Below are 25307 nucleotides of genomic sequence, written 5' to 3' on the forward strand. Positions count from 1 at the left end.
TCTAAATATAAGACTCGGGGTGATTCGCGCGCCACACAACTGCAGCAGTGTCCGTTCTCAAACCGCTCGGGCCGAGACAACCAAACATCAAATGTAAACAATCTTCCCAGATATTTATTTTCCAGCCACATCCATATTTCCAGAGCCTGTGCAATCCTGTCAAACAGGCTGGTATTTGTTGTGCTGTTGAGGGGGGGTTATATATATATAAATATATATATAAGTATATTTAGAGGAGTCAGACAGCGAGGGATTCCAGCGGCCAGCCATGTGGCGACGTAAGGAGACGTGAGGAGAGAGGGCCGCAGTGTGTCCCCGGCGCTGACCCGCCCTGCTAATGACAGGGTGCTGTCCGAACGCTGCTAACCAGAAATTACTGCCCTCACCGCCCAGCAGCTGAGAAACGGTGCAGAGAAAGGTCCAGGAGCTCCTCGGGACGGAGGCCTAATGCTGCTTTTTGCAACAGGAGATCCGATCTGCGGTTGTTTTGCTAAATGACACACAATTCTCTAACTTTTTTCCCCCCACATTTCATCCATTTCATCAACTTTTATTGGGATTTAATGTGATGGAAAAACGCAAATCATATTTGTGAAACAGAAGGAAAATAAAGCATGTTTTCAATGGGGATTTTTTGTCAGCAAAAGCTGAAAAGTGCGGAGTGCATTTCTTTCAAGTCCTCCTCATCCATTCTTCACACAACTGTTTTTAGTTGCAAATACACCAGTGAGTATTTTTAGAAATATCTCAGTTTTGCAAATGTCAAGTCTCTCTGCTCATTTTCTAATAATTTAGGTCTGGACTTTGACTAGGCCCTTCTAACACAGGGGTTTTCTTCCAAGTTCTCCTGCATTGAGCTCCATTTATTTTTCTCTATAGTCTCTGAGCAGAAGAAAAGCACCAGCACAGCTTGATGATGTGCAGAAAGTTATTAGCTCGGCTTGTAGATCAGAAACCCGGGCCAATCAGACTGTAGTTTTCTGCCTGATCACCGGTCTTTAAAATGTCTGAACATTTTTGTTAAATAAATATCGATTATTTTGTTTAAAAGTGAATAAGTATAGCAGCAGTGGGGTGACTACTGTCATGAAGATGTTGATCTGGAGGGCAAGTCTGTCTCACGGCAGAGCAAAAGGGTAGAGTATCTGATTTTCAGATCTTTGCAGAGGTGGATAAGATGAGTTTTTCATGATCGTCCAAAATTAAGGGAATCTGGGTCGATTTATCAGTGCCCCGCTACCAAAGAGTTTAAGCTCTGTCTCATCTGACCATACCAAGAAATGACCATTTTCTACACATGGCTCGTGGCAAACCATAATCAAATTTTCTTTTGACTTTCTTTCAACAATATTTTTTTTTTCTCGCTACTCTTTTATGACGGCCAGATTTGCAGAAGGCAGAATTTGTGATCGTCTTGTCAACAGATTATTGAGCCTAAACTGCAGCTCCTCCAGTGTTGAGACTCTTTCTAAAACAACCTGCTCCACCTGTTCCAGTTGCTCTTCTGCAGATGTAAATCGTATGTTTTCAGGAGAACTTTCCTTCCACTACATCATGCATCAGACAGTTTCTAAGATGCATGATCTTTGAAACTGTCCTGGTTTTCTCAGTAAAATTACAGTTTTGCACAGGTATTCTGAAGCACAGATGACGCTGCTACTTTCTGTATTCCTGAAAACAACATGTAATCAGAAGAAACGACGTCAGAAGACAGACAGGGAAGGAGGGACTGACCTGTCTGTTCCTCTCATCCAGGATCCGACTGATCTGAATCTTCTTCCTCCCCATGGCCGACACAAACTCCACTAACAGCCGAAGAGGAACACCAGCGGGCTCAAGGTGATAAAAAATTCAAAAGGCAATCCTTAACACATAGTCCCGACGTCAGCTGCTGTTACGCCGGCATCAGCTCGCCATCGGCCTGCTGAAAGAGAGACACACGCAGAGTCAAACAAGTCCTGCTTTCACTCCATCGCAACCCGTTTTCAACTTAGATGCTTTTTTTTTTCTTCTTTTTTTTTACCAGAAAGGAGGGGAGTTTGGAAGATCATCAACTGCATCTACCTTTGTGATTTATGGGATCATTATTGTGATTTTCTCGACTTTGAGTCAACACTAATTATTACCAAAACAAATTCAGATATTTTTACCCCCCCAACTACATCCTCATGGAAATGTTACCAGCTTCTTGTCAACAGAGAAAGAGTCTTTTCAGGGTTTCTGTGAGTTTCAGCAACTCACATTTAAAATCTTTTAAGACCTTTTCAAGACCATTAAGAATAAAATTTGGTACTTGTATTATGACAGAAATGCCCAAAAGAAAGTCACAAATAAACAAATAGTATGAGTTGGCGACAGAAGTGAGGCATAGAGGACAGACATCGTCCAGCCAGTTGGCAATGAATTGGCATTTACCCACTATGAACGTAATAAACGTAACGTAATAAAGCTAGCTAGCTTTACTCTTGTTAGTTATCCGGCAAGCAAAGGTAAAACTAATTAGCTTTAATTAGCTCTGACATAAAAAAGCACTTACCATTATGGGTAAATGCTAGATAGCTAACTAGCAAGAGTATATAAGCAGCTATTTACTAGCTTTGATTTTGATTCTTATCATTTGTACTATCTTCAGTTCAATCCTGAATTTTCTTCTACTCCTTCAGTTCAATGACAATAAAGGCTTTCTTTTCATTTCATTTCAGTTGCCACAATCACTTTGAGTCACAGAACGCAATGAAGATGTCCATGTGTTACTCAAAGTCACAATAAAGTCCCACAAGAAAAAAGAAAACTGCATGAAAATACATATGATTAAATAGTCCATCCATCCATCCTTCGTCCCTAATGGGGTCAGGAGGGTTGCTGGTTCCTCTCCAGCTACGTCCCGGGCGAGAGGCGGGTTCAGGTCGCCAGTCTGTCACAGGGCAACACAAAGACATACAGGACAAACAACCATTCACACACACCAATTAACCTGACAGTCATGTTTTTGGACTATCAGGAAGCCGGAGAACCCAGAGAGAACCCACCATGCACAGGGAGAACATGCAAACTCCATGCAGAAAGTCCCCGGGCCGGGAATTGAACCCAGGACCTTCTTGCTGCAAGGCAACAGCTCTACCAACTGCGCCACTGTGCAACCTGATTAAATAGTCCTGCTAAAAAAAAAAAGTAAAACCTCTGATTAACATTTAAGACCAACATTGTTTTTCAATTAATTTAGGACATTTCAAGCCCTTAAGTTTTAGATGCGTGAATTTAAGACTTTTTAAGAGTGCGTGCGTATCCTGCTTCAACAGCAGGAAACAGAGCATACTGCATTCAAAACTTCTCTGTCTCCATTTGTTTGCCCATGAATCTGTAATCGCTGGATGTTGCATTAAACACAACAAACAGCTAGACAAAAAAATAACCAAACATTTGCTTGTCCACTCCGTGTCAAACCTCAGACAGCGGGCTCCAAACGCTCCTCCGTTTGCAGGAACCATCCAGGTTCCACCAGCACGCTCTCTGCTGATTTCTCTTCCCTCCCTGCACCTGCTCTGCTGCCGCTGCTTCCTCTCCTCAGCTTCAGCGTTTCTGCGCTCTGCCTTGCCCCTGCAGAGCTCCTAAGCACTTTCCCTAATCTCATCTGATCTGGGAGGAGGGAGAGAGCGAGACGAAGCCAGGCTTAAACCGAACCCTCCCCTCCCTGGACGTCTGCAGACCCTCCAGAGATTGGACTAATGTGATGGGCCTTCATCAAATCAACATGTTTGACCACTTTTTGCTGATTTACATGGAGTTTATGTTCCATGAAAGACAATATAGTAGAGTGACGGTCATTTAATGCCACAAAATGAAAAATAAACAGAAATGAAGAGAATATTTCTAATGCATCTCCCATTTTCTCTGCTATTTCCCCTAACAGACAAAGGCTCCTGACATATTAGGGATTTAGATTCATCCTTTATACAATCTGGATGATTGGATAGAAAAACCAAAATATTTTGAGGGAGAAGATAAAAAAAAAAAAATCTGTTTTATCTTCAAACGCTGCTACGTTTCTACCTCAACTTGCTCGATGGGTTGACATCTTAGAGTCACTGTTGTGAAAAACAACACTTTGTATCACTTTGATCGAGTATGATAGTCCGTGAAACACAAAAGGCCCTTTCAAGGGCTGTGGCAACTGAGTTACTGTATTGATATTGTAGCAGGACTCTGCTAAACATTAGATATTCGAGTTCATCTTTGGTAAGTAAATGGATTGTGTGACGCAGCGCCTTGCAAAAGTATTTGTATCCCTTGAATCTTGTCAGGGGACGCACAATCCACTTTTTTCACTTACAATACCGATATCTCAGGTTAAGTATCGACCGATACCGATCTGATACAGAAAATCAGTGCTGAATTGACTTAAAACGTTTCTCATTTTAAAACACAGACATACATTTACTGAATTACAAATTTAGTTGACAACTCTGTGCCATTACAGCACACTTACTTGCACCAGTAGCATCACAAATTTGGTCAAACATGTAAAAACAACTTTAATTTGTTCAGTCAGTGCAATTAGCAGCATAACAGCTAGTGTAGAATAAATAAAGAGACTGAAACTGACAAAAATGTAGAAAACAAACTACAACAAACATTATTTGAAATGGCTCAGAAAGTGAAGTTAGGAATTCTAAATATAATGTCAAATAAATAATAAAGCTTGACGTCACTCAGAGCAAAAAGCATAGAGTTAGACTGAATAGATTTGCCTGTATGGATCGGGGAAACTCTCACTGATACAGAAGTCTTTTCAATATCAGGACCGACAGATATTAATGTGGGATCGGTGCGCCGCAAACGTTTTGCATGGAGTTTGCATGATTCTCTCCAGGTACTCCAGCTTCCTGTCACAGTACAGGAATAATAAATAATTAATTGCTATACACAGTGGATAGGTGGAACTTTTTTTTTCCCCTCAAGGGGGTGTTTTTGTGGCTCTAGTGTCCCTTATATGACAGTAGGCTGACAGGAAAGGGGGAAAGACATGCGGCAAATGTCGCCGGGTCCGGGAATCGAACCCGGGACGGCCGCGTCGAGGACTCAAGGCCTCCAAACGTGGGTCGCTCTATCCCCTACTCCACCACAGCACGCCCCTAGGTGGAACTTTTAAATGATGTTCCACTGAAGGTAAATCAGTTCTTGTCTAAGGAGTTCATGCGGTGCGTTTTGTGGGCTGGCACAAACTCATATAGTCCAAAGACATTGCAGGGCTGCAACGGTTTATCAATGACAATAAATACCAATAAATGTTATCGGTGATGCATTGTGTAAAACCACGCTGTTCTTATGACAATGCACTACAGGAAGCCGTAGGGACAAAAGTGTCTCCATTGTTTAAGACACCATCATGTTTTAACGAGCCACCCATTTTGTGACTTGTCTGTCTAACTAATGTATGTCTCCATTATTATTAAGTCCATAAAAAGACATATTTAGCTCATTTTAAACACAAACAGAACCCACAACTCTTTTTACGTTCACCTCCCAGACAGCGTGTCCTGATCAATGTGGATGCAATTTGTTACTATGGCAGAAACTCTATCCAGCTGATGCCAAAATCGATCCAGAACAAAGGAAGACAACCAACACTCACATAAACATCTGCTCAACTGAGCTCTACTAAGACCTATGATGGAACTAAACCCATTAGAAAAGTTGCATCTTTTACAATGAAGAATCTCATAGACACTATTTTATGCTGGTAATTTTGACAGTATTATGTTTATGTAATTACCGTAACCCCATTGCTTCCAGTGAAATTAATTTGCAGATCCTATAATTAAACATGTAAAAAGTTTCTAGAAATAACCTTATACATCCAACACCATCTTCTGAATCTGACTTACATTTAAATTTAAAACTGCTGTAGAAAACTTTTATATAAAAATATGTTTTTTACACATTTGTTAAAACTGTAATTATGTCGTGACAGTAAAACATGAGACAATCAGTGAAAAACAAAAAAGGCTTCTTTGTATTCTCCCAATGCTCTTCTACACAAACGGTAAATGAAACGCACTGCTCCGTCAGAAACAACCAATCAGAGCCAGGAGAGTCTTACTGCTGTCAATTACTCTCATGTATGCGCTGCTCACACTCTCATCTACGCAACAGCTAGTTTCCCACAATGCAGGCTGCCATGAATTAGCATCGCCACTGATGACGGCGTGTAAACGGTTTTCCTGGAATGATGAACTGCTTCTCCGCCTTTAGCACAATTAGCAGGTTTGTCATTGACTGAAACACTCTTCGCCGACTGCAGAAGCTTCAAAACACAATTCAAAATCGGTGAGACGTTTACTCTGTTTGTAACGATAAATACTGGGGATTCTTAATTTCTCCACAAACGTTGCTATATCCCCCATCATATCTTGTTTTTATGAATTCACTTCCATACACTGCCTCGTCTTCGGAGCGGAGCGTATCATTACACCCATAATCAACGGCATTTAAAAATGTCAACATGCAATGTGTATCACTGTTGCTAATTTAGTTATTACACCGTTTGTCATGAGGTCAGGTTAGGTGACGAGTACCAATTACAAAGTGCAGTCACATTCAACCTGTTGGATGAGTTTTCTAACCTTCAGTGTGTTCTTCTTTCCTCAATAAGTTTCCAGCAGAAGAAACGAAGACATACGAGAAACAAATCAAACGATGACTGACTCACAGTCTCGCCGTGCCATAATCGAAAGGAAGGAAGAGTTGATTTAATAATGACAAATCTACGAGACGTGGAGCAAACCCAATGTAAACTCCTCCAAACAGCCAGCTTCCTGTTAACACTGTCTACTACATCACTTCCTGTGCTGTGAACTGTATGACTCTCAGAGGGGGAGTACTGATATCATCTGTCCAACCGCAGTCCCTCTCCACACACACACACACACACACACACACACACACACACACACACACACAAACCACGCAGAGAACATTTTCTGGCTCAGCTGTGCATCATTGTGACACTGAGCGTGGAGGCAGCACATCAAACCAGCCAGAAGCAGCAGATGACATCCTGAACATTCACAGCGGCATCAATAATTAACAGCAATAATTCATTAACATAGTTATGCCAAACCCTCTGCTGGCTTTAGCTTCATGCTAATGCAATTCTTCTGTTTAAGGCCGCAGTAAACATCCAGTCAGTCAGTTTCTACATCAGGCAGTATCTCCTCTATCATTGCTGCGGTCACACAGACTGCACCTGCATGTGTGAAATATGCTGCTTTTTTTTTTTTTTACACAAAGTTACCAGATGATTTTATCTGAAAACCTTCCCTGAGAAATATGGATGATGAAAACAGAGATGCTGGTGGGCTGATAGTGCTTCCTACAAGCTGTTAGCACATCAAGATTCGAATACATTGTAGAAGTCTTCATAATCCTGCATTCATAAGGCATGAAATCAACTTGCGACTGGTACATCAATGTATTTCACCCGATTGTTGCTTTTTAACTCTTTTAACTCGATCTTAGCCAAATCAAATGTCACGGTTGGACAGCAGGGATGTGGAGTGGTTGCATGTGGGGCTGGTGCAACACCGCCGGACCGGGCACAAAATAAAAAGCTTGTGTGGTCTAGAGGACCACATCTCTAGAGACCACAGATTGAACAACTTCGTTGAACGAGAAAGGAAGTTCTGCCTGGTTCACATGGCAAGATTATAATACCATTTTTTTTTTTTTGCAATCTTGAAGATGCCAAGATTATCATGACGGCTCTAAAGATAATCTTATGAGATGTTCCTGCTGTTTGTGGGGAGTGAAGAGCGATCTGGTCCACCTGGAACGACATCGGGAGACATCCGACATGTTGGATTGTCTTGGCCCGATATTTCAGCGTGTTGCTCGACACTTGAGACATTTTTCTGTATTTTCTATTTGTTGCCATCATCATCTTTTCGTGGATGATAAAAGTTTGCTCCACAATCCAAGGGCTGCCAGTTTGATCCCCACTCCGTCCGCCTCTGTTGTTGTGTCCTCACTTCACCTGCGTTGCCTCCTGGTGGTGGTCAGAGGGCCCAGTGGTGCCGATTAATGGCAGCCTCACTTCTCCATGGCTACAATTCAGTACACTGAGGTTTGCCACTCTCAGTGTGTGAATGAGTGAATCACTGAATGTAGAGTGAAGTCCTTTGAGGTCCTCTGGATTTCATAACATGAAATTAAAGTACAGGCCATTTTCCATTTTCTCTGATAATCATTCTTCCATTCTGCCAAGCCGGCCATATTTGGCTCATGTTTGATTTTCAGAGGTTTTGACATCTGAATGTTGGTGAGCTAAATCTGTCTGTGTGTGATGTGTTGTCTTTGCTACGTGGCTGTACGCCACACACTAAGGGACCAGACCTTTTACAACTAGGATATTTTTGTTGTTGTGAGGGATTCCAAGCAAGAGGGGCTCCAATGTTAGCACTTGCATTGCACTCAAGGACACCATGTGCTTTCATTTAGCATTCAGTCAGTGTCAAAGAGGCCCTACATAGCAAGACACGTGTGACACTGGACTGTTGATCCCAATAAACCCCAATCAAAAGGGTAACAATAGTAAAGCGTAAAAATAGCATTATTTGAAAAGGCAGTTGACGCATCATGAGCGCTAATTACCACCCTTCACCCGCTTTCAGGTTTTTCTTCACGTAAAGAATAAACAATGCTAGAGCCGTTGAAGGTTAATCAAGTTGGATCTTGACAGCACCAGGTTGTTTTCAGAACAAAGTGCCAGAGTGTAATTGGCAAGCCCTTTCATCCCCTCTCCTCATTAAAGACCTTGAGTTCGCCTCTAATTGGGATGACCCAAACATGATCTGTGGCCCGGGTCTCTCCAACAGTGAATCAATGAAGCTTGAAACGGGTGCTATCCAGCAAACACCACTAGTTAACACAAACACCGCCTCCCAACCTCAAATCCTCTGCTAGCAGCAGAATAAAGACATCTCTGTCTCCAATATGTCAGGGACAGTAGAGTGTTTTGTTTCTGTAAATTATGGAGGTGATCCCGACTGTCAGAGTGGAAAAAGCCTTGGTAAGATACAAAAAACATCTACCCTTTACTTTTTACTGCTGAACTAGTACATACTGACTGAAATTGCATTCTTTATTTGCAGCTTCACCTTCCCTGCAGCTTTTGCTCATCGTCTTGCTCTCTCTTCTACTTCCCTTTGGGCTCAGGCTTGAACTTCCTTCTTGCAGCGGCTTATTTGCATTGTATCCAAGAGAGGCAGGCAAAAAAAAAAAAGCTTTTAGCTCAGGGCATAAAGACGTGGGTTGATAAAAGTCCCCCCCCCCCCACACACACACACACACACTCACTGAGCCTGGACGAGCTTTGAAGTTCCCATAAATGGAGTTTCTTGTGGAAGTTCCTGGAGGAACTTCTAGATAGTAAACAGGCAAGTCTATGTGGTGGATCAGATCCCTGAGGGAGGAGGAGGGAGAGCCGGCTTGTTGACTGGTTGAAGTGTTTAACACGTCCCTGTTTATGTTGCTACTCTCTCCACATGCCCACTTGTTAATCTGAGTTTCCTTTGATATAAGGAAGGAAAATGACAATTTATGCTAAATATGACGGCGACAGACCTACTTAGAGGACGCAACAATGAAATTAGCATTTGTTTATGCAAATGATTCTCAATATGAGCCAGGCTAAAAGGGAACACAGCAGCACACGTGTCACCAGTTTGAAGCGGTGAATGTGGTTTCATATAAATCGACCCAATGACAGAGCAGAACGTTTAGTAAAACTGATCTGAAGACATTCGGCTGCACTGTATTCTGAGAGCTAGAAAGGTTAATCTTAATTCCAGTAGACGACTCTCGTGGTGTCTTCATTTAATATAAGAGCTGATTAGTTGGTCCTAGAAGCTAAAGCTAATGGCTAGTACAAGACAAGCCAAAGTGGACTTCTAAGATCTCAAACAGATCCAATCCCTCTCATGAATTCTTAAATTGCATCCCTCATTGTGACATTATGTTGGAGTGGCTCTCAGATTTGTTCTGATTTTTGAAGACTTTTATTCATCGTTTTTTGGGTTGAGTTGTTGCATGTTTGGACAATTATTTTGGATGCTTTGCAGCTGGAAGGATTTTTTCGCATTTACTTTTTTCTGTACAGTTGTTTCAGTGTACGCCGTGGCAAGTTTTTTTTTTTTTTTTAACAACTGGGAGCAGCTAACTAGCAGCTCAAAAGTTCAAATAATACCTGAACTATGACCCGTGGTCCAACCCTGGCCCACGGATCATGTCCCCGACTCCCAATGTCTCTCTGCCCGACTTTCTAACTATACGAAAAATCAAAAGAGGGGAGGCAAAAGCAAATGAGGTGGATTAGCAGGAACTGATGACGTCAGCTGTTGCTGTGGAATATCGTCTGTCCTGTCTGGAAGTTAAGCTGTCATGAGGCAGTCATGCAGCAAACACTCATCTCAGATTCATTGTCAAACTGACTGTTACTGTAGATCATTGCCGCCCACAGCATCACCATCCACAGTGACTCTTTGAAGACACTTGGATGACATAAGTTACAACAACATTCGATTTCCCGTTTGGATTACATAAAGTATTTTTGGACTGAACAGACTTGAATCACAAAAATGTCATTGCAGTTCATGGAAACCATCTTGTTGCAAAGGGTGCATGTGTAAATGAGAGCTGGAGGGCCATCCATCAATCACTGATGATGGGAGTTCAACATCATCAGTGGTCATCCTCCTTGAAACGTGTACTGAGAATCAGGGTAAGTCTGATACAAAATGATAACTGTATAAAAAGCAAACATACAGGTGGTATTCCATTCATCTTAATACTGCCTCACCTATCTAACTGGTATGTAGAAGAAACACTGTACATGTTCTGCTTCTCAGTGGATGTTTCACACAGGAAGATAATTGGTGGCTTGGCGCCTCCTACCACTGTTTCCTGTGTTAGCAATGTAGGTTGACTGTAAATAACTAATGCAGCCATCACAATGGATTACAGTAGTGTATGTATGTGTATTTGACTTATGTTCAATGTTTACTTATGTCTAATATGTTTAAAACCCTATTTCTTAACTGTTCGTATGTCAGGAATGTATTTGACCGGTCACACTGACTGCCACGGCACCTGATGCCCATATCTTAGATTGGGTCCAGGTCTTTTTTGTTTCAATACATATTAAAGCTCTTCCTAAATAAATAGTCATGTTTCTCCCATGTAGAAATTGACAAAGCTTTGAAATATTCTATGATTTGTTGTAGCTGGATTGTATTGATTGAATAAACCTGATAGTGTGAAGGATGTGTTTACATACGTGTGTTCACAAAGACGTGATTACATGGTTGAGATTACAGGTCAGTCATGATGTACTTATGGCCAGAATGAGCATTTGTGGAGACTTTTAGACTGAACCTAACAGATAATGGAGGCAAGGTCAACCATGGGTTAGCATTGGGAGAATCAAGGGTTCATTTGATTGGTTAACCTTTCTCAACAGATTGGTTTACTCCAGAAAAGAGAGAACTGTCACAGTCAGTCATCAGAAAGGTTTCTAATGTGAAACATTAAGAGCGTCATTAAAATTTCTGTTTGCCAACATTGCATCAGTGCTGCTCAAAGTTTCTGGAGACTTCGTTTTCTTACACATGTATTTGAGTCTTGATTTAAAATAAATTCTTCAGCTGAGGCGAAGACAGAAAACCCCAGGTTCTCTTTTCAATATGTAATAAAAGATCCCTCTCTGTGAAAAAGCAAATAATTCCTTGTTCAGAGTAATTATTATAGATTGGTTTATGAGCATTTACTAAGTATAACATGACTTAACATTGATACTCCTTTAGACTCTTAAACGACACTTTTTCAGATCCCTTTTCAGATGTTAGCTTTAATTCATAAGGATACAAAAAAAATATTTACAAATCTTCCTGTTTAAATTTAGGGAAAAATTGAAAGAGGGAAATGCAGCTGCGAATTTCAGCCAGTTGCTCCAGGGCTCCACCGTGTTCCTGTGCACCACAGTGTTACTCACAATCTTCCAACCCAGTAAAACCTCCAAGACAGCAGTCTGCTCATTTAATTACTGGCCCACTGTGATGTCATTTCATTATTGTGTTGCTTTTATGGCAGCAGCAGTGTGCTAAGATTTTCCTGTCTCAACACAGAGACACTGATGTCATGCCTGTAACAAAGATTAAAACTCAAGCTGCCGTTTTAAATGCGGCGAGGCTTTCGTTATTCTTAATTTATCAAACGCAAACCAAGAAATCCAGCTTCCACTTGTTGAACTGGAGTTTGGCCCATTGAGTAAACTATTTCAGACATTTCAGATTAACACACATAAAGAAAGGATAAAGCCAGTTACTTTAAATTATTACATGGCTTTTAGTCCAGTTGTTCTAGTTGTAAAGAAACAATGATATTTCTAGGTATTCAGAAGAATAACTTTTTACTTTTTCTAGATGAGGCCTTTGGTTTTATATTCAATTGCTATGTTTTGCTTCCAAACAGACATGATTTCACTAAAATCATATGGAAAGAATTCAAACTAAGGTTTGTTTGTCTCCTATTGCATCTTGCAAAAGTATTCACACCCCATAAACTTTTTCTGCACCACCTGCTCCTTTATGCCTGATGACAAAATGTAAATAAATGTGGGTTTTTTTTTAATGGCTTTCTTTCATCAATGGCTTCCCTCTTGCTATTCTTCTATGAGGTCTGAGTAGTTGTCATGTCAACGAACTTTGAGGTACTTTAAATACACGTTTCTCTTCTGGTGACTTCTGAAGGCGATTGGTGGCTTTGGATTTTATTCAGTTGCCTGAGAATAAAAGGGGGTTGAACATGTAGGGTGTCCCACACTTTTTACATTTTCACTTGCAAAACTTTTTGAAATCCATGTCACAATTGTGTGGTACTTTGTGTTGGTCTACATAGGAAGCACCAATTGCGGTTTTCTGACCGATCATCGATCTTTAAAAGGACCGACCTGCTGAATCTGATACTAATATTTTTGTCTGAAAAGTCACTAAATATAGCGGTAAAGTCAATAAGGTGGCAACAGTGGGGTGACTATTGTTAACATTAATTAGTTAATTCATTATTCAGTCCTCTCTCCCAAACAAAAAGGGAATAGTGACTGATTTTCAGACCTTTGCAAATAGATAAGTTGGTTCTAAAAGACCGGTTTCTCGTGTAAGTATCCGCCAATCACCCAAAATTAAGGAAATCGGGGCCGATTTATCTGTGAACTCCCAGTCTATAGGATAATATTCCATTAAAATACATTGAAGCTTGTGGCTGTAACGTGACAAAGAAATAGGAAAACTCTTCCATGCTACTGCATGCTGCCCAAACAAAGTTTCAGTCCGACTATCCAGTAAGTATTACAACAAAGAAATAAAGACTGAAGGTTTCTAGACACCCAACACAGAGAAGGTCCTAAAGCAGGGGTGTCAAAGTCAAATGGACGGAGGGCCAAATAAAAAATTTAGCTACAAGCCGAGGGCCGGACTGATCGAATGTTCATTGAGATTTTTTTAAATGACGCATTTGGTCTAGTGCAGCGGACCGGCCCAAGCCTTCGTAAATTTCTTTGGACTGCGTTGTGAGGATCGAAGGGGGGGGGTGCGCGCGTTGTGAGGATCGAACGCATCTCGCATTTTTTCAGACGGGGTGCCGGCTTGCTGCGGGCCGGTTCTAATAATAAATCAAGATCATCCCAGGGGCCGTAGAAAATCTTCTCGCGGGCCGGATGTGGCCCGCGGGCCTTGACTCTGACATATGTGTCCTAAAGTCTTCATGTACATTTCTATTGTAAGATTTGCACACTCAAAGAGAGTGAAGTGTCTTTGGCCCTAACCCAAGCTTTTGATCTGCTAAATTATATTAAAATAAATTAAAAAATAAAAAATAAAAAAAGTTTTACGTTTGTTCTTGATCTCATTGAAATTCGGTGCTTTCAGCAAAGTAAAAAGCTCCTTTTAATGCTGCAAAGCGAATCCTAAGCAGTTCTGAAGCGTCATCATCAGGGACCTTCAAGCTATTCCCCTCTGTCTCAACCGCTCCACCCCCGTACACCCTCACATCTTTTACAGCTTTGCTTTGCTTTCTCCTAGATTACTGAGTCACACAGTGGAGGGATTCTTAAAGTTCACGCACAGGGCAGAAAGAGTTTAGAGGTTTTAATATCAGAACAGTGAGTTTTGAGGTTGATTACCCTACCTGAGTGTTGCTACAAAGCAAGACAACAGACGCAGGGGTTCGGAGCAGCCATGCAGTGGTGCAGAATCTTGTGTTCACACAATGTGGCAAAGCAGGAATCAGAGGAAAACTCCTAAAAGTCAAAAGCACTCAAACTGGATTGAGAAGGGGGCGTTGCTGCAACAAACCAGTCGTCAGCAGAGTACCAAAGAAGGGTTTCTAGAAGCAGAACCTGAAGTAATGAAGGTTTGAATCATGAAGTCCAGTGCAAAAGCCCAAAGCGGCCAGTGACCACACTCTGGTCTGGACATAAGCCTTTCAAATCAGCAGAAAGTTTATTGAGCCAAGTCATCTAGTCCTAGACCGGGCACTGCTGTTTCAACTGGCAGAGCGAACGACAACCTATTCACGGCAATCGACAAAGGCGGGTTTATGCGACTGCCTCAAGGTGGACGGCAAGGCTAATATTTGGACATTGTCTTGTTTGATTTCTGTATTTGTTGAGTGTCATTTCTAAGCCGCTCTGTTGCATTTTTAGCATCACAGGTCTGGGTGTGAGGCCCAGCGGTCAGACGCAGTCAGCGGTCTGCCGAGTGTGGAAGGAGCATCTCAACTGGAACAGGAAGAGTCTTCATTTCCAACAGACCAGAACATTTCCATTAAACACAAGGAAGAGGAAGGAAGTACCCAGCAGGGCACAGTGCAAAGAACAAGAGATTAGCCCCTGCTCTAAAGTAGAACGCAATGAAATTGATATTCTTGACATAGTACCCTTGTCCGCAGGATGTTGCAAGTGTGATGTCAGCATTGTTTTTCTGTGATGTTTGAAGTTTTCATGCTCCTTCATGCATTCTGTGGTGGGCTTCTATAATCACTGAAATCCATTTTAAGGCACAGCTAACTTTTAGCGTAGCTGTAAATGCAACATGCAACATGCAAAACACAGCAGCTCCAGTAGATGGAGAGTAAAGCACCCACAGTCTTGGGATGTACACACCGTTTGTGTGTTTAAAGTGTGATCTGGAGAAGAATGTTGTTGCTCAGCCTGTCAATCTATCCCCATCGCTGATGTTTTTATTAGCCATCGATTTACTCGCAGCACCATGTTGTGTCGGCACACACGTTAGCAAGACTAACATATGGGTAAGGCGAGAGGGATGCTGGTTCCGTTCCAACCCAAGTAAGTGGTTTAACAAAGCCTGCCAGCTTGGAGATTTTCTTCACCACCTCTTTGTTGCATTTCTATTTTGCTTTATTTTCTGCACTGTGGTATTTTTTTCTGCCTCCCAACATGAGAAACTAATCACTGATCCCCCTTGTCAGTAACAGTCAAGCAGTCATGATCGACGTTGGCCAAAAACAATCATACTTTGCAATGACACCATCAAAATCCTCTTAGAAAGTGATAAGACTCAAACCTTCTGAGACTATTTATTCACAAACCCCCCCAAAAAACAGTACTTGAGTCTAGAACATGAAGTATTATTCTGCTAGGTGTTTCAACTTCATAAGCTGTATTGTTTGTTTGTTTGTTTTTTCAAATATTTTATATAAGCTTTACAAATTATTCTGCAAATAAGGAAAATGTTAACACTGTGGACCATGAACAAAGATATATTTTTAAAAAATCCTTCCTGAGCTTATGATTGTGTGCATTACTGTAGTTTCAAGGGGGAAATAAGAGTTTGTCTGGTGAACAATTGGCGAGACATTTTGAAATCTCACTGCAAATGACCCCAAACTGGATGGCCCCAAAAGGTTACTATTGTTCCACCATGAAAGTTTTGAAAACATCTCCAAGATTTGTAGGAAGTTTAACATCCATGAGCCTAGGAGCAGAGAGGGGGACAGAGCACCTAGAAATGCATTTCAATCGTGGTAGAGAAAAAGATAACAGTTTAAAGTGAAACACTCGCATTAAGGTCGTTTTGTTTTTACCTTGGTCAGAGGCAGCTGGACTGGAGTGAAGATAGAAAGAGGACTGTGGAGAAACTGCAAAGAAACTTCCTCAGAACAAAACGGTTCTGAAAGAGAGGAGAGGCAGAAAGAGATTAGGTCCAGGTCTTTCGAACTTGTGATTGCCAAGAAATGAAACTATAAGCTTTTGCCCCCCAAACGTGTTTAAATCCAGAAAGGAACAGACTTAATTCTTAATTGGAGTGAAGAAGAAATCTCATAAGCAGCTCTTGACTAGGAACTTGAGAGAGAGAAAGAGAGAGAGAGAGAACCAACTGTAATAATGTACAAAGACTTTTGCGAACTTCAGCACCGGTCCAGACATTCAGACCAGACCTTTGAATCACTTCTGCTGGGAGTGATGGGGAATAGTTCAGTCGTCAACACCAGTAATCAGCCCGAATGAGCTTGAATTTGCAGCAGGAGACCATATAGTTGACTAGAAAAACTGTTTTTTAAGAGTCAATTTAGTCCCTCAATGAAAATACTTAAGACCAGTAGACACCTACAGTGGAGCCTCTGTTTTCTCTGACTTTGGTTAAAATCAGTAAAGCCTTTCCTTCCAAAGTGTTGCCATTTACTGTTGACCACATGGCCCCAAATAGCCTATGATCAGAGGAAAAAGAGGGGGGGAAGAAACAACTTCTAGTTTTATGACAATATTGTTGCCATAGAATATCACTTCATTTTAACTCTAGACAATAAAATGGGCTATGATGGTAAAGTAGAATATTAGACAGCAAGTTAGAGAAATGGTATTTCTATTGGAGAATCAGGATATTTTCATACCTGATAGTTCACTAGACTGTTGGACTGGGGACCAAAATGGCAACATTAGTTTTATTTTCATCTGGAACAGTTCACTTTCTCACTGCACTGTGTCGAACGAAACAGACCCTTTAAAAACCTGTCCACACCTCTTCATTTGGTGCGGCACTTCAGCAAGAACCACTGAAGGAAACGACACAAAAACCTCAGAAGACGACACAGAGCATGACTGAAGTCCGTTTTGTGACAAAACGGAAAGAACAATGGAGTGGTGTGGGATTTTAGTTGTTGTAGCATTTCTCTTTTGTCTTTGGTAAAAGACCATGAGCCATTTTTCTCGTAAGTGTTAGACTCATGTGTTTGTTTTGGTTGTATTTACCCAGAATGCCCTGCACCATAGTCCACTTCCTGCTTTTGGAGCGAACTCCATTCCGCGTGGCATTTTACGGATTTAAACTGCGGCAGAATTCACTTTAGCCAAACCGAGACCGAGGTTTGTAAGCGAACTAGTGTTTGCATTTTTCGGTCCGCATCAAAGTCCGATTACGCTTTCACACCTCCACAAACGTGCCGGACTTTATAGGTAAACGAACTGGAGTTTGATTAAACCTGATTAGACCCGGTGTGAATGCACCGTTAGTCTATTTAACAGGATCACATCTAAAACAAAACATTAAAATTGAGATACATCTTGTCGAAACTAACAAATGGAGTGTACACAGAACGGACAGCGGCTGAAGTCGGACAAACCATTCCATCAATTGGGTTTAACCAACTATTTTAGATGTGGGCAGAAAAAACACATTTATTTATTAATTTACATGTTCTAAATGTGGATCTAAAATGGTGAAAGAAATAGTTAGTGTGAGCAACAACTAACACCAAAACCTGCTATGGTCTTTTGCAAAAGCACTCAACTTGGTAGAGTGGTAAGAAGAAACCTATTGCTGAAAGAAAACCACAAGTACCTCAGTAGACCTGTTAGCAAAGGAACACAGAAAACAACACAGGACGCTTCAGTCAGAGGCTGTTACAGTGACTCACTTATATTTAATTGAGTAACTTTATTGAGGGGAAAAAATACTTAGTTTTACTACACCATAATAGTTACTTTCACTTGAGTATTATTATTATGAAGCATTGCTAATGTTACTAGAGTAAATTTTCCAGATAATCTACCCACCGTGTGTAACTTTACTGAATGAAGAACACAGTTATCCAAAAGGGCATGAGTCACAGATTAACACCTACATTTTCTGTTTATGAGAGACTTCCTGTTAAAGTATTTTCCCATATATATACAAAAATCTGAAGACTGAGAGCTGTTTGTACATGCTCTTGTTTGGTGGACAGAGCCTGAGTTTTTCGTTGGTTGTCACGTAAATTCCCAGAGAATCACACTGTTGCGATGCTACAAAATGTGGTGATGTTCACTGGGCATCAGTACATTTTACCACCTACAATGACAGCACAGCCTCAGTGGTTTAAAACTTTGAAAGACTCAAACCTTGGTGACCAAGTTCAAGGTGTGACCGCTTCGCACTCTTCTGCAAAGAGCCTGTCTGCCTGCGTCGAATTTCCATCGAATGAATCCAACTGGATTGCATCATTTACGAAAAGCAGAGACACAATGCCAAACGGACCAAGCTGGAAACTTTCCACCCGCCCTTGCATTAGGAAATGTTGTGCATCGGTGCCACATAGCAGCCCGGCCAGAGCCCAAACACTGTCAGAAAACAAGCCTCCTCTAACATCTGCACCGGAGCGCAACTCGTGGCAGAGATGTATTCGGTTGCCGTGACATTAGTGGCTGAAGACGGAAGCGCTCTTTCATCCCACATGCTCCTTATTGTCTCAGCGGACCGTCACGGTGACAGCGTAACCATGACCTGATTACCTGTCCCCTGAAGCCTGTAATCACTAAAGCCAGCAGACAGGCGACGGCGGTCGGCTGACAGGGTGGATAATTGAAGCTGATGGAACATGCTGCCAGCCCAGCTGATGAAATATCAAAACTAAAAGCAGTGAAGAAGAAGAACAAGAAGAAGAAGAACAAGAACAAGAAGAAGGAGAAGTGATAAAGATGGAAGCCCTCATTCGAAGTTACACATTTTTTTAAAATGTGTTCCCACTAGCGATGGACAATATGGACTTAGGATTTTATTGCGATATTTTTGCGGTACTATTGTGATAACATTGAAAATTATGATTAAAAAACACATTAATTTCCTTTTTTTTCTTTTTTTACCGAAGGTACCTGTATGGCTGTGACTATGGCACAGCATTTGTAGTGCCACAAACACAAACATTGTTCTTGAAAAACTTTTCCAATTACAACACCACTCACTTAAAAACGCTGCACTTCATCATATTTTTGAATTTACTGATATTTACTGATGCTCTTGTGGAACAAAAAGTGGAGAAAATAGTAAAAATAACACTTCCGACCATACTGTCAGTTTTGTTTTTTTCTTTTATTTACCCTCAAAAATGTTAATTTATGACGATAATTCAAAATTCTGATAAGGAGAAGAAATTTTTCACAATCAATTTGACTTGAGTACAATAAATGCTAACCATTACTACAGTTTGCAGAGTTTTTTTGGATAGACCGGAAGACACATCATGTTGTAGAATGGGGATTTTTTTATTTTTATTTTACATGGATGTTCATGTCTCATCAAAAATGATATAATATAATTCTTTGAGTTCTATATGGATGTCCTGCGACAGACTGGCGACCTATCCAGGGTGAATCCCGCCTCTTTATTTTTTATTTTTCTCACCCGGAAAAATTAAAAATAAAAATGGGGCCCTGGGCTCCGGCCCATATAAGTCCTTTCTAAAGTCTGGGCCAGCCAACCAAGTTTGACCAGTCACTTAACATTTTGTACAAGAGTTGATCAAAAACAGTCCAGATTCATTTAAAGGGACACTGTAATATTTTAGAGACATAAACCTCAATGCAAGAAACAAAAATACATCAAACGTACATAAGATAGGTGGATTTCCACAAAACCTGAAGACAAAATCTGATGAAAACCCCTTTTTCCCACCGGATTATCAAACAGCTGGACTTCTTAGACTTCAGGAATGTCAATACTATGACCTGAAAAGGCACCACTGATTTCAATACAGCCCATGTTCTGCGATCCAAATGTAACTGCAGACGGCTAACGTTACACTGCTAACGTCCTTTCAGGACTGCTTTGTGCTCATCGTTACTCGTTACGTATTTCTTTATTTGAGGTCCGGGAAGGGAATTTAAATATTAGCTATAATCCTGAGCCAGGTTGAAAAGAAAAAAATTGCAAAAAATTATATGGACCCTTTAAAAAAAAACAAAAAAAACATTGAAATAATCCTTTAGATTATCACTGAAAGAAACCTCAGATGCTACCTTCAGTGTTGCTACCAAGGCAAAATGTATGGAAATATTTTTTCACAGAGCTTAACAAATTGTTTGTATTTTGTCTTTGTATCTTTGCCTGGCAATAAAAACTCAGCCACACCTGTGATTTAAAAGTGACGGTAGCTTCTTCAGTGTTTATGTGACCAAGTAGACGCCCTCGAAATGTTAGCTTTCCAACTCAGGAAATGTTAGGATAAGAGTCAAAGTCAAGCGAAGTCACTCGGACAGGAACAAGATAAAACTTTCCAAGATAATATATTGTGGCGTTTTATGCCACAAAATTCCGCTTCACCTCTAGAACCAAAGCTCAAAAATAATTTGTTTTAATTTCATACATTGTCAGAAACTTCAAAATAAATAAATAAATAAATAAAAAAAATCAGAGCAAGGTAATTTCATCAATTGTTTTCGTAGAGTTGATTAAATTTACTACAATCGGTTGTTATAGATATTCATTCTAAGAAAATGGTAAAATATAGCTCTCATTCCCACATCAAGCGACAACATAAAAACATGGAGTCATGCTAGCGTGTAATGATCTTTTTTTCTTTTTTGTGTGTGAATGTCGTGGAAAGGGGATAAAATTAAGAGTGTGGTGGGGAACGGTAGATCATCTTAAAATACCAAAAACGTACCGTTAGCTGGCAGGACATTCAGATCAACTTAAGTTACACAAATCTCTCAAACGTGTATTGTAACTATACTTTTGAAAAAAGCCCTTAGTAAGCATTATGCCTCGTTCTAATTGGTCGTAAAATATATAGCAGATGGGGGATTCATGGGCTCCATTCTGTGCATAAAATCCATCACAAAGGGCTAAATTAAAGCCCTTAAACGGCAGCGGCGTGTACTGTTGAACTACGATAATTGACTCATTTTCCCCTTTGATGGTAAAGTTTTCCCTCTGTTTTTATTAGTCTGTCAGCTCCAACCACAGATCGGCAAACAGGGCTAAGCAGTTTTCACACATGAACGGCGCAGATGTTCTGTGGAACATCTGGACAGTTTAGCCTAAACTCTTTCCACTGTTGCTTCAAGAACATGAGCTTTAACAGAGAGAGGAACTCTGTGCTGGAGAGCCGATGCAACACTGTGAGTGATGCAGCAACGGACCGGAGCGTAAGGAGAGGAGAACGACCGGCACTCCAAGTAAAACACTGCTGTGTGCAATGAGAAGCACCCGCTTCTGGTTTTATCACGACTGAAACCAAATGAACATTTTCTTCGTGCAAACTAAAAGCACATTGATTTGGCGTGAGCCTGTCGCAACAAACAATGAACTAGTTAATCGCACGATAAATTAAAATGAGCTCAATAATTTCCACTCTGACGATTATTATTTTTTTGAAGGTAAATTTTGTTTGCACAGATTTAATATTTTCGGTTGCAAGAAGATTTTTGTGCCCGTATCATTTATTGGTTTTTGGTTGTTGAGATTTTAAATATCGTCCAGTTCCAAAGAGTTTTTTACTGAATTAAAGTTCATGTGAGAGGGCAAACTTGTTTGAAAATGTTCCCAAAACAACAATATCATCATTTATCACAATATTTATTGGGACGGTTTATCATGCAGCACAAGTTATTATTGTGTATGGCTTATGATTTACAGAAGGTGTTTGGTCAAAAGGACTTTCTTGTTTTTGTTCTGCTAAATGAATATACTGTCATATGCTACGCTATGTGTAGTTGGATGGTTATAAATGGGTTTTAGCGATATGAAAGAAATATTCATTTGTTTTAGAATAATCATGAGCAGTACTTTACTTCAATTTCCCAATGTGAAAAAAAAACATACAACAGAGGTTGAAGGAACATCTCTGAGCAGAGTTTAATAAAATGTTATTTTAATTCCAATCAGGAACAAATACAGATTGTTTTACACCACAACATATGCAAATTGTTTACGTGAGGGACTAAGTGCTCGATGTAACTTTTAAAAAGAGCAAATTTAAAAAGTGACGCCAGAAGAAAACAGAGAGGATTTAAAGCCGTCGCTAAACTCTGCTATTTGGGAACATCAGGATTTCTCAAGCAGCTCCAGTGGAGAAAGAAAGGTAAACCAAACCAGAGCGTCATGTCAGAGCTCACATTTTTCACCAGCAGTGAGGTACGTAGCTCACTCTGAACTTAGCTCAAGTACTACTCTGGAACAACAAGCTGAACGTAAACATCATTGGAAAAAAAAAAATTAATCAGATAAAGTCCAAATCCAACTGCCTGCAGCAGTCAACCAGCCCAAAACGCTGCGCAGCACATGAGATGCAACTGATACTATTGTCTCAACAGCTGAGCTTTTAACGGTGCATTCACTTACATCTCATTAAAACAACTCCAGAGTGTCGGCACATTTTCTCCTTTACATATTAAAAACAGAATCGTCCCCAAAACAGAACCGGTAGGACGAACCTTAATAATAAAAAACAAACAAACAAACAAACAAAAAAAGAAACGTAACCTTGCATAGCCGTGGAAAAGAAAAAGAAGACTGACTCTGACAACATTATTTGCGGTCTTGCTTTATTGTAAAAATGTATTTACAAAAAGAAAAGCAGGAAAAAAAATAGGTTTGTGTCAGACCGAAGAGCAGGAACGTGTCGCGGAGACGTCAACACGATCTCTCTAAACTGGAAACTAATCATCCTGCTCCAATCCCTCAAGGTGAAACATTGTCACATCACCCAGCCTTATAGATCAGGAGCACACATGGTCACATAATAAAAGCTAAAATATAAATATTATTACGGATTTCAGTAAATAAGCTTTAGGGATGGTTTTCAATTAGTGTCACACATTTTTGCTTCCACTGCCTAGAAAATTTTAACCCTAAAAGTGACACGTAATTGCCCTTTACCCTGTAGAGCAGAATATACCAGTATGAAACTAGCACATTTGAATAGTATCCTAGTAGTAGCATACTACTATCAGATGGCATATTAGTGTACTACTACTATGCTAGTTTTATGCTAGCATACTAGTATAAAATCTATTAAGAAACAACTGATTCAATATATTACAATTGGGTAAAAAAAACTATCTCCTCATTGGATTTCCATGCTTGATCTTATCCAGAAGGGAGAAAAGCAATTCCTTATTGGATTTCTATTCATTGTATGATTATTTTTTTCTTTATAATTTATTTAATTTCTATTATTGCAATGCTTTTTTTGATATTATAAACTAAATTAGGCAATTAGGCTGCATTTTATCTTAACTCTCAAGTCGCAATGTATGGAAATTTAAATCTATTATTAGATTTGATTGGTCCGATCGATCGATGGATGGATGGATGGATGGAATATTTATTTTCTCTCTCTCTCTCAGTAACAAGTTGAAGAACTATTCGGTGCTGTAACCCGTTTCGTCAGGTCGTCATAGTGATTCCCTTGGTGTGAAACAGTGTTTGGCTACTTTAGCGCGAGGCGTACAGTGTCAGTAATAAGTTACAGTGTTTGATCATGTTGATGCGTCGGCTGATCACAGCATGTACAGAAACACATCCTCAGGCACGCGGCAGCACCAACCAATACCTTGCGATACACACATTAAAGCGTGTTAAGGTGAGTTTCCAAGTGCTAGAAACACACAGTGACATATTTGAACCGAGACTTGTATCGGAGCGCTGGATGAAGAGTAGCGGTCTCCTCCCCTGTACTCTCCCTACAGCACAGAAAGCAGCCCTGTAAACGGACTTTCACTTATTAAAAACAGAAGAAAGAAAAGAAAAAAAGAACAAAAATGGCTCCACTTACCGATTTGCCCACCCCTCAAAAGCAGCTTGTATAAATGCCGTCTTTATCTCTAAGCGTCCCGGGCAGAAAGACAGACACACAGACAATGTCCGTCCGCTTATATTTAGGAAACTGACAAACTCCGAGCTGCTACGCGCTTAGCTCCGCCCACCCGCAGCCAGCGTGCAGCTACGTCCGCACACAGACGTCCAACATGAGTTTGGTTTATCCTCGATGTGAGAGTGGGTCTGAAAGTTACACGTGAGAAAATTAGACAAAAGGGACAAAACAAAGACTGAACTATTTTTTAAATATATATACATATATGAAAATATCTGAAGACACCTTTCTTCATCCATCCACCTCCACTTACGAACGTCCTGACACTCAATTTCACAGTTTGTTATGCTGCTTCAGCCAAAAACTTAGAAGTACTGCATTGTTATTTTTAGGGGCGGGCGATAGTTACTTAAGTATTTTCGGTATTCAGTACAAAATTACTTTCAGTAAACGTAACCATTACATAAAGTGTGATTTTGAATTACTAAACAGCAGCACGTAACAAGTCGCCTGCGTTTAATCAGATTTTTTTTCGAGTGCGAATAATGGATGCTGTTTCATTATTAATTGGAATGTATCAACAGACTAAACCAAAGTTCTTACGCTAAAAATGGTCATAATAATGAGTCAGGTTAAGTGACAGAGCAACAGAAATGATTTAAAGATTGTGAAGTTGAAGGAAAAGGATGGCATTTTGTTTGTTTACATTAATGTATAGCTGCAGTTATGTCTCTTATTACCTTCACACACATCTATAGGCTAACATTATTCAATGCTACTCTAAAGTAGGTTTGGGTTATGTATTTCAAGTTCTATCACGATATTTTTGTGGTACTATTAATAATGACGATACAAGTTATTTATTACTTATTTTTAGGAAACTCATAGTTCCACAAACACAAATCCTGTCCTTGAAAAACTAATAATTTGTAATAAATTATTGTATCACTGTAATGCACACAGAGATTGCTTTAAGCCTTATCCTCAAATGTATTGATATTTATTTATGCACCCTTATTGAACAAAAAGTGGAGAAAAGTAGTAAAACTAACAATCCTGACGGTACAGAGAGTTTTATAGGCTTTAAAACATAATTTAGAATTTATTGTCTGAACAATAAATTCTCACAAAAAAGAGTGAGAATGATCTGTCAGGCCCACCATGGA

At 40.2% G+C, this 25307-nt stretch overlaps 1 protein-coding gene across 3 annotated transcripts in view; it reads right to left on the minus strand.

Annotated features, from left to right (window-relative positions):
• Nucleotides 1-24231, minus strand: part of LOC122847129 (myocyte-specific enhancer factor 2A-like) — a 46814-nt gene extending 22583 nt beyond the window's left edge. For 2 of the 3 annotated variants that reach the window (XM_044144525.1, XM_044144510.1), the window contains exons 1-3: nucleotides 24103-24231; nucleotides 16156-16241; nucleotides 1735-1924 (exon numbers count right to left, since the gene is read on the minus strand). In XM_044144525.1, coding sequence (XP_044000460.1) covers nucleotides 1735-1788 — 54 coding nt within the window. In that variant the 5' untranslated portion in view covers nucleotides 1789-1924; nucleotides 16156-16241; nucleotides 24103-24231. The remainder of the gene's footprint in view (nucleotides 1-1734; nucleotides 1925-16155; nucleotides 16242-24102) is intronic. The other variant, XM_044144517.1, reaches the window with a different exon arrangement.
• Nucleotides 24232-25307: the final 1076 nt, after the last annotated feature.

Source organism: Gambusia affinis, linkage group LG02 (genome assembly GCF_019740435.1).
Source record: "Gambusia affinis linkage group LG02, SWU_Gaff_1.0, whole genome shotgun sequence".
NCBI lineage: Eukaryota > Metazoa > Chordata > Actinopteri > Cyprinodontiformes > Poeciliidae > Gambusia > Gambusia affinis.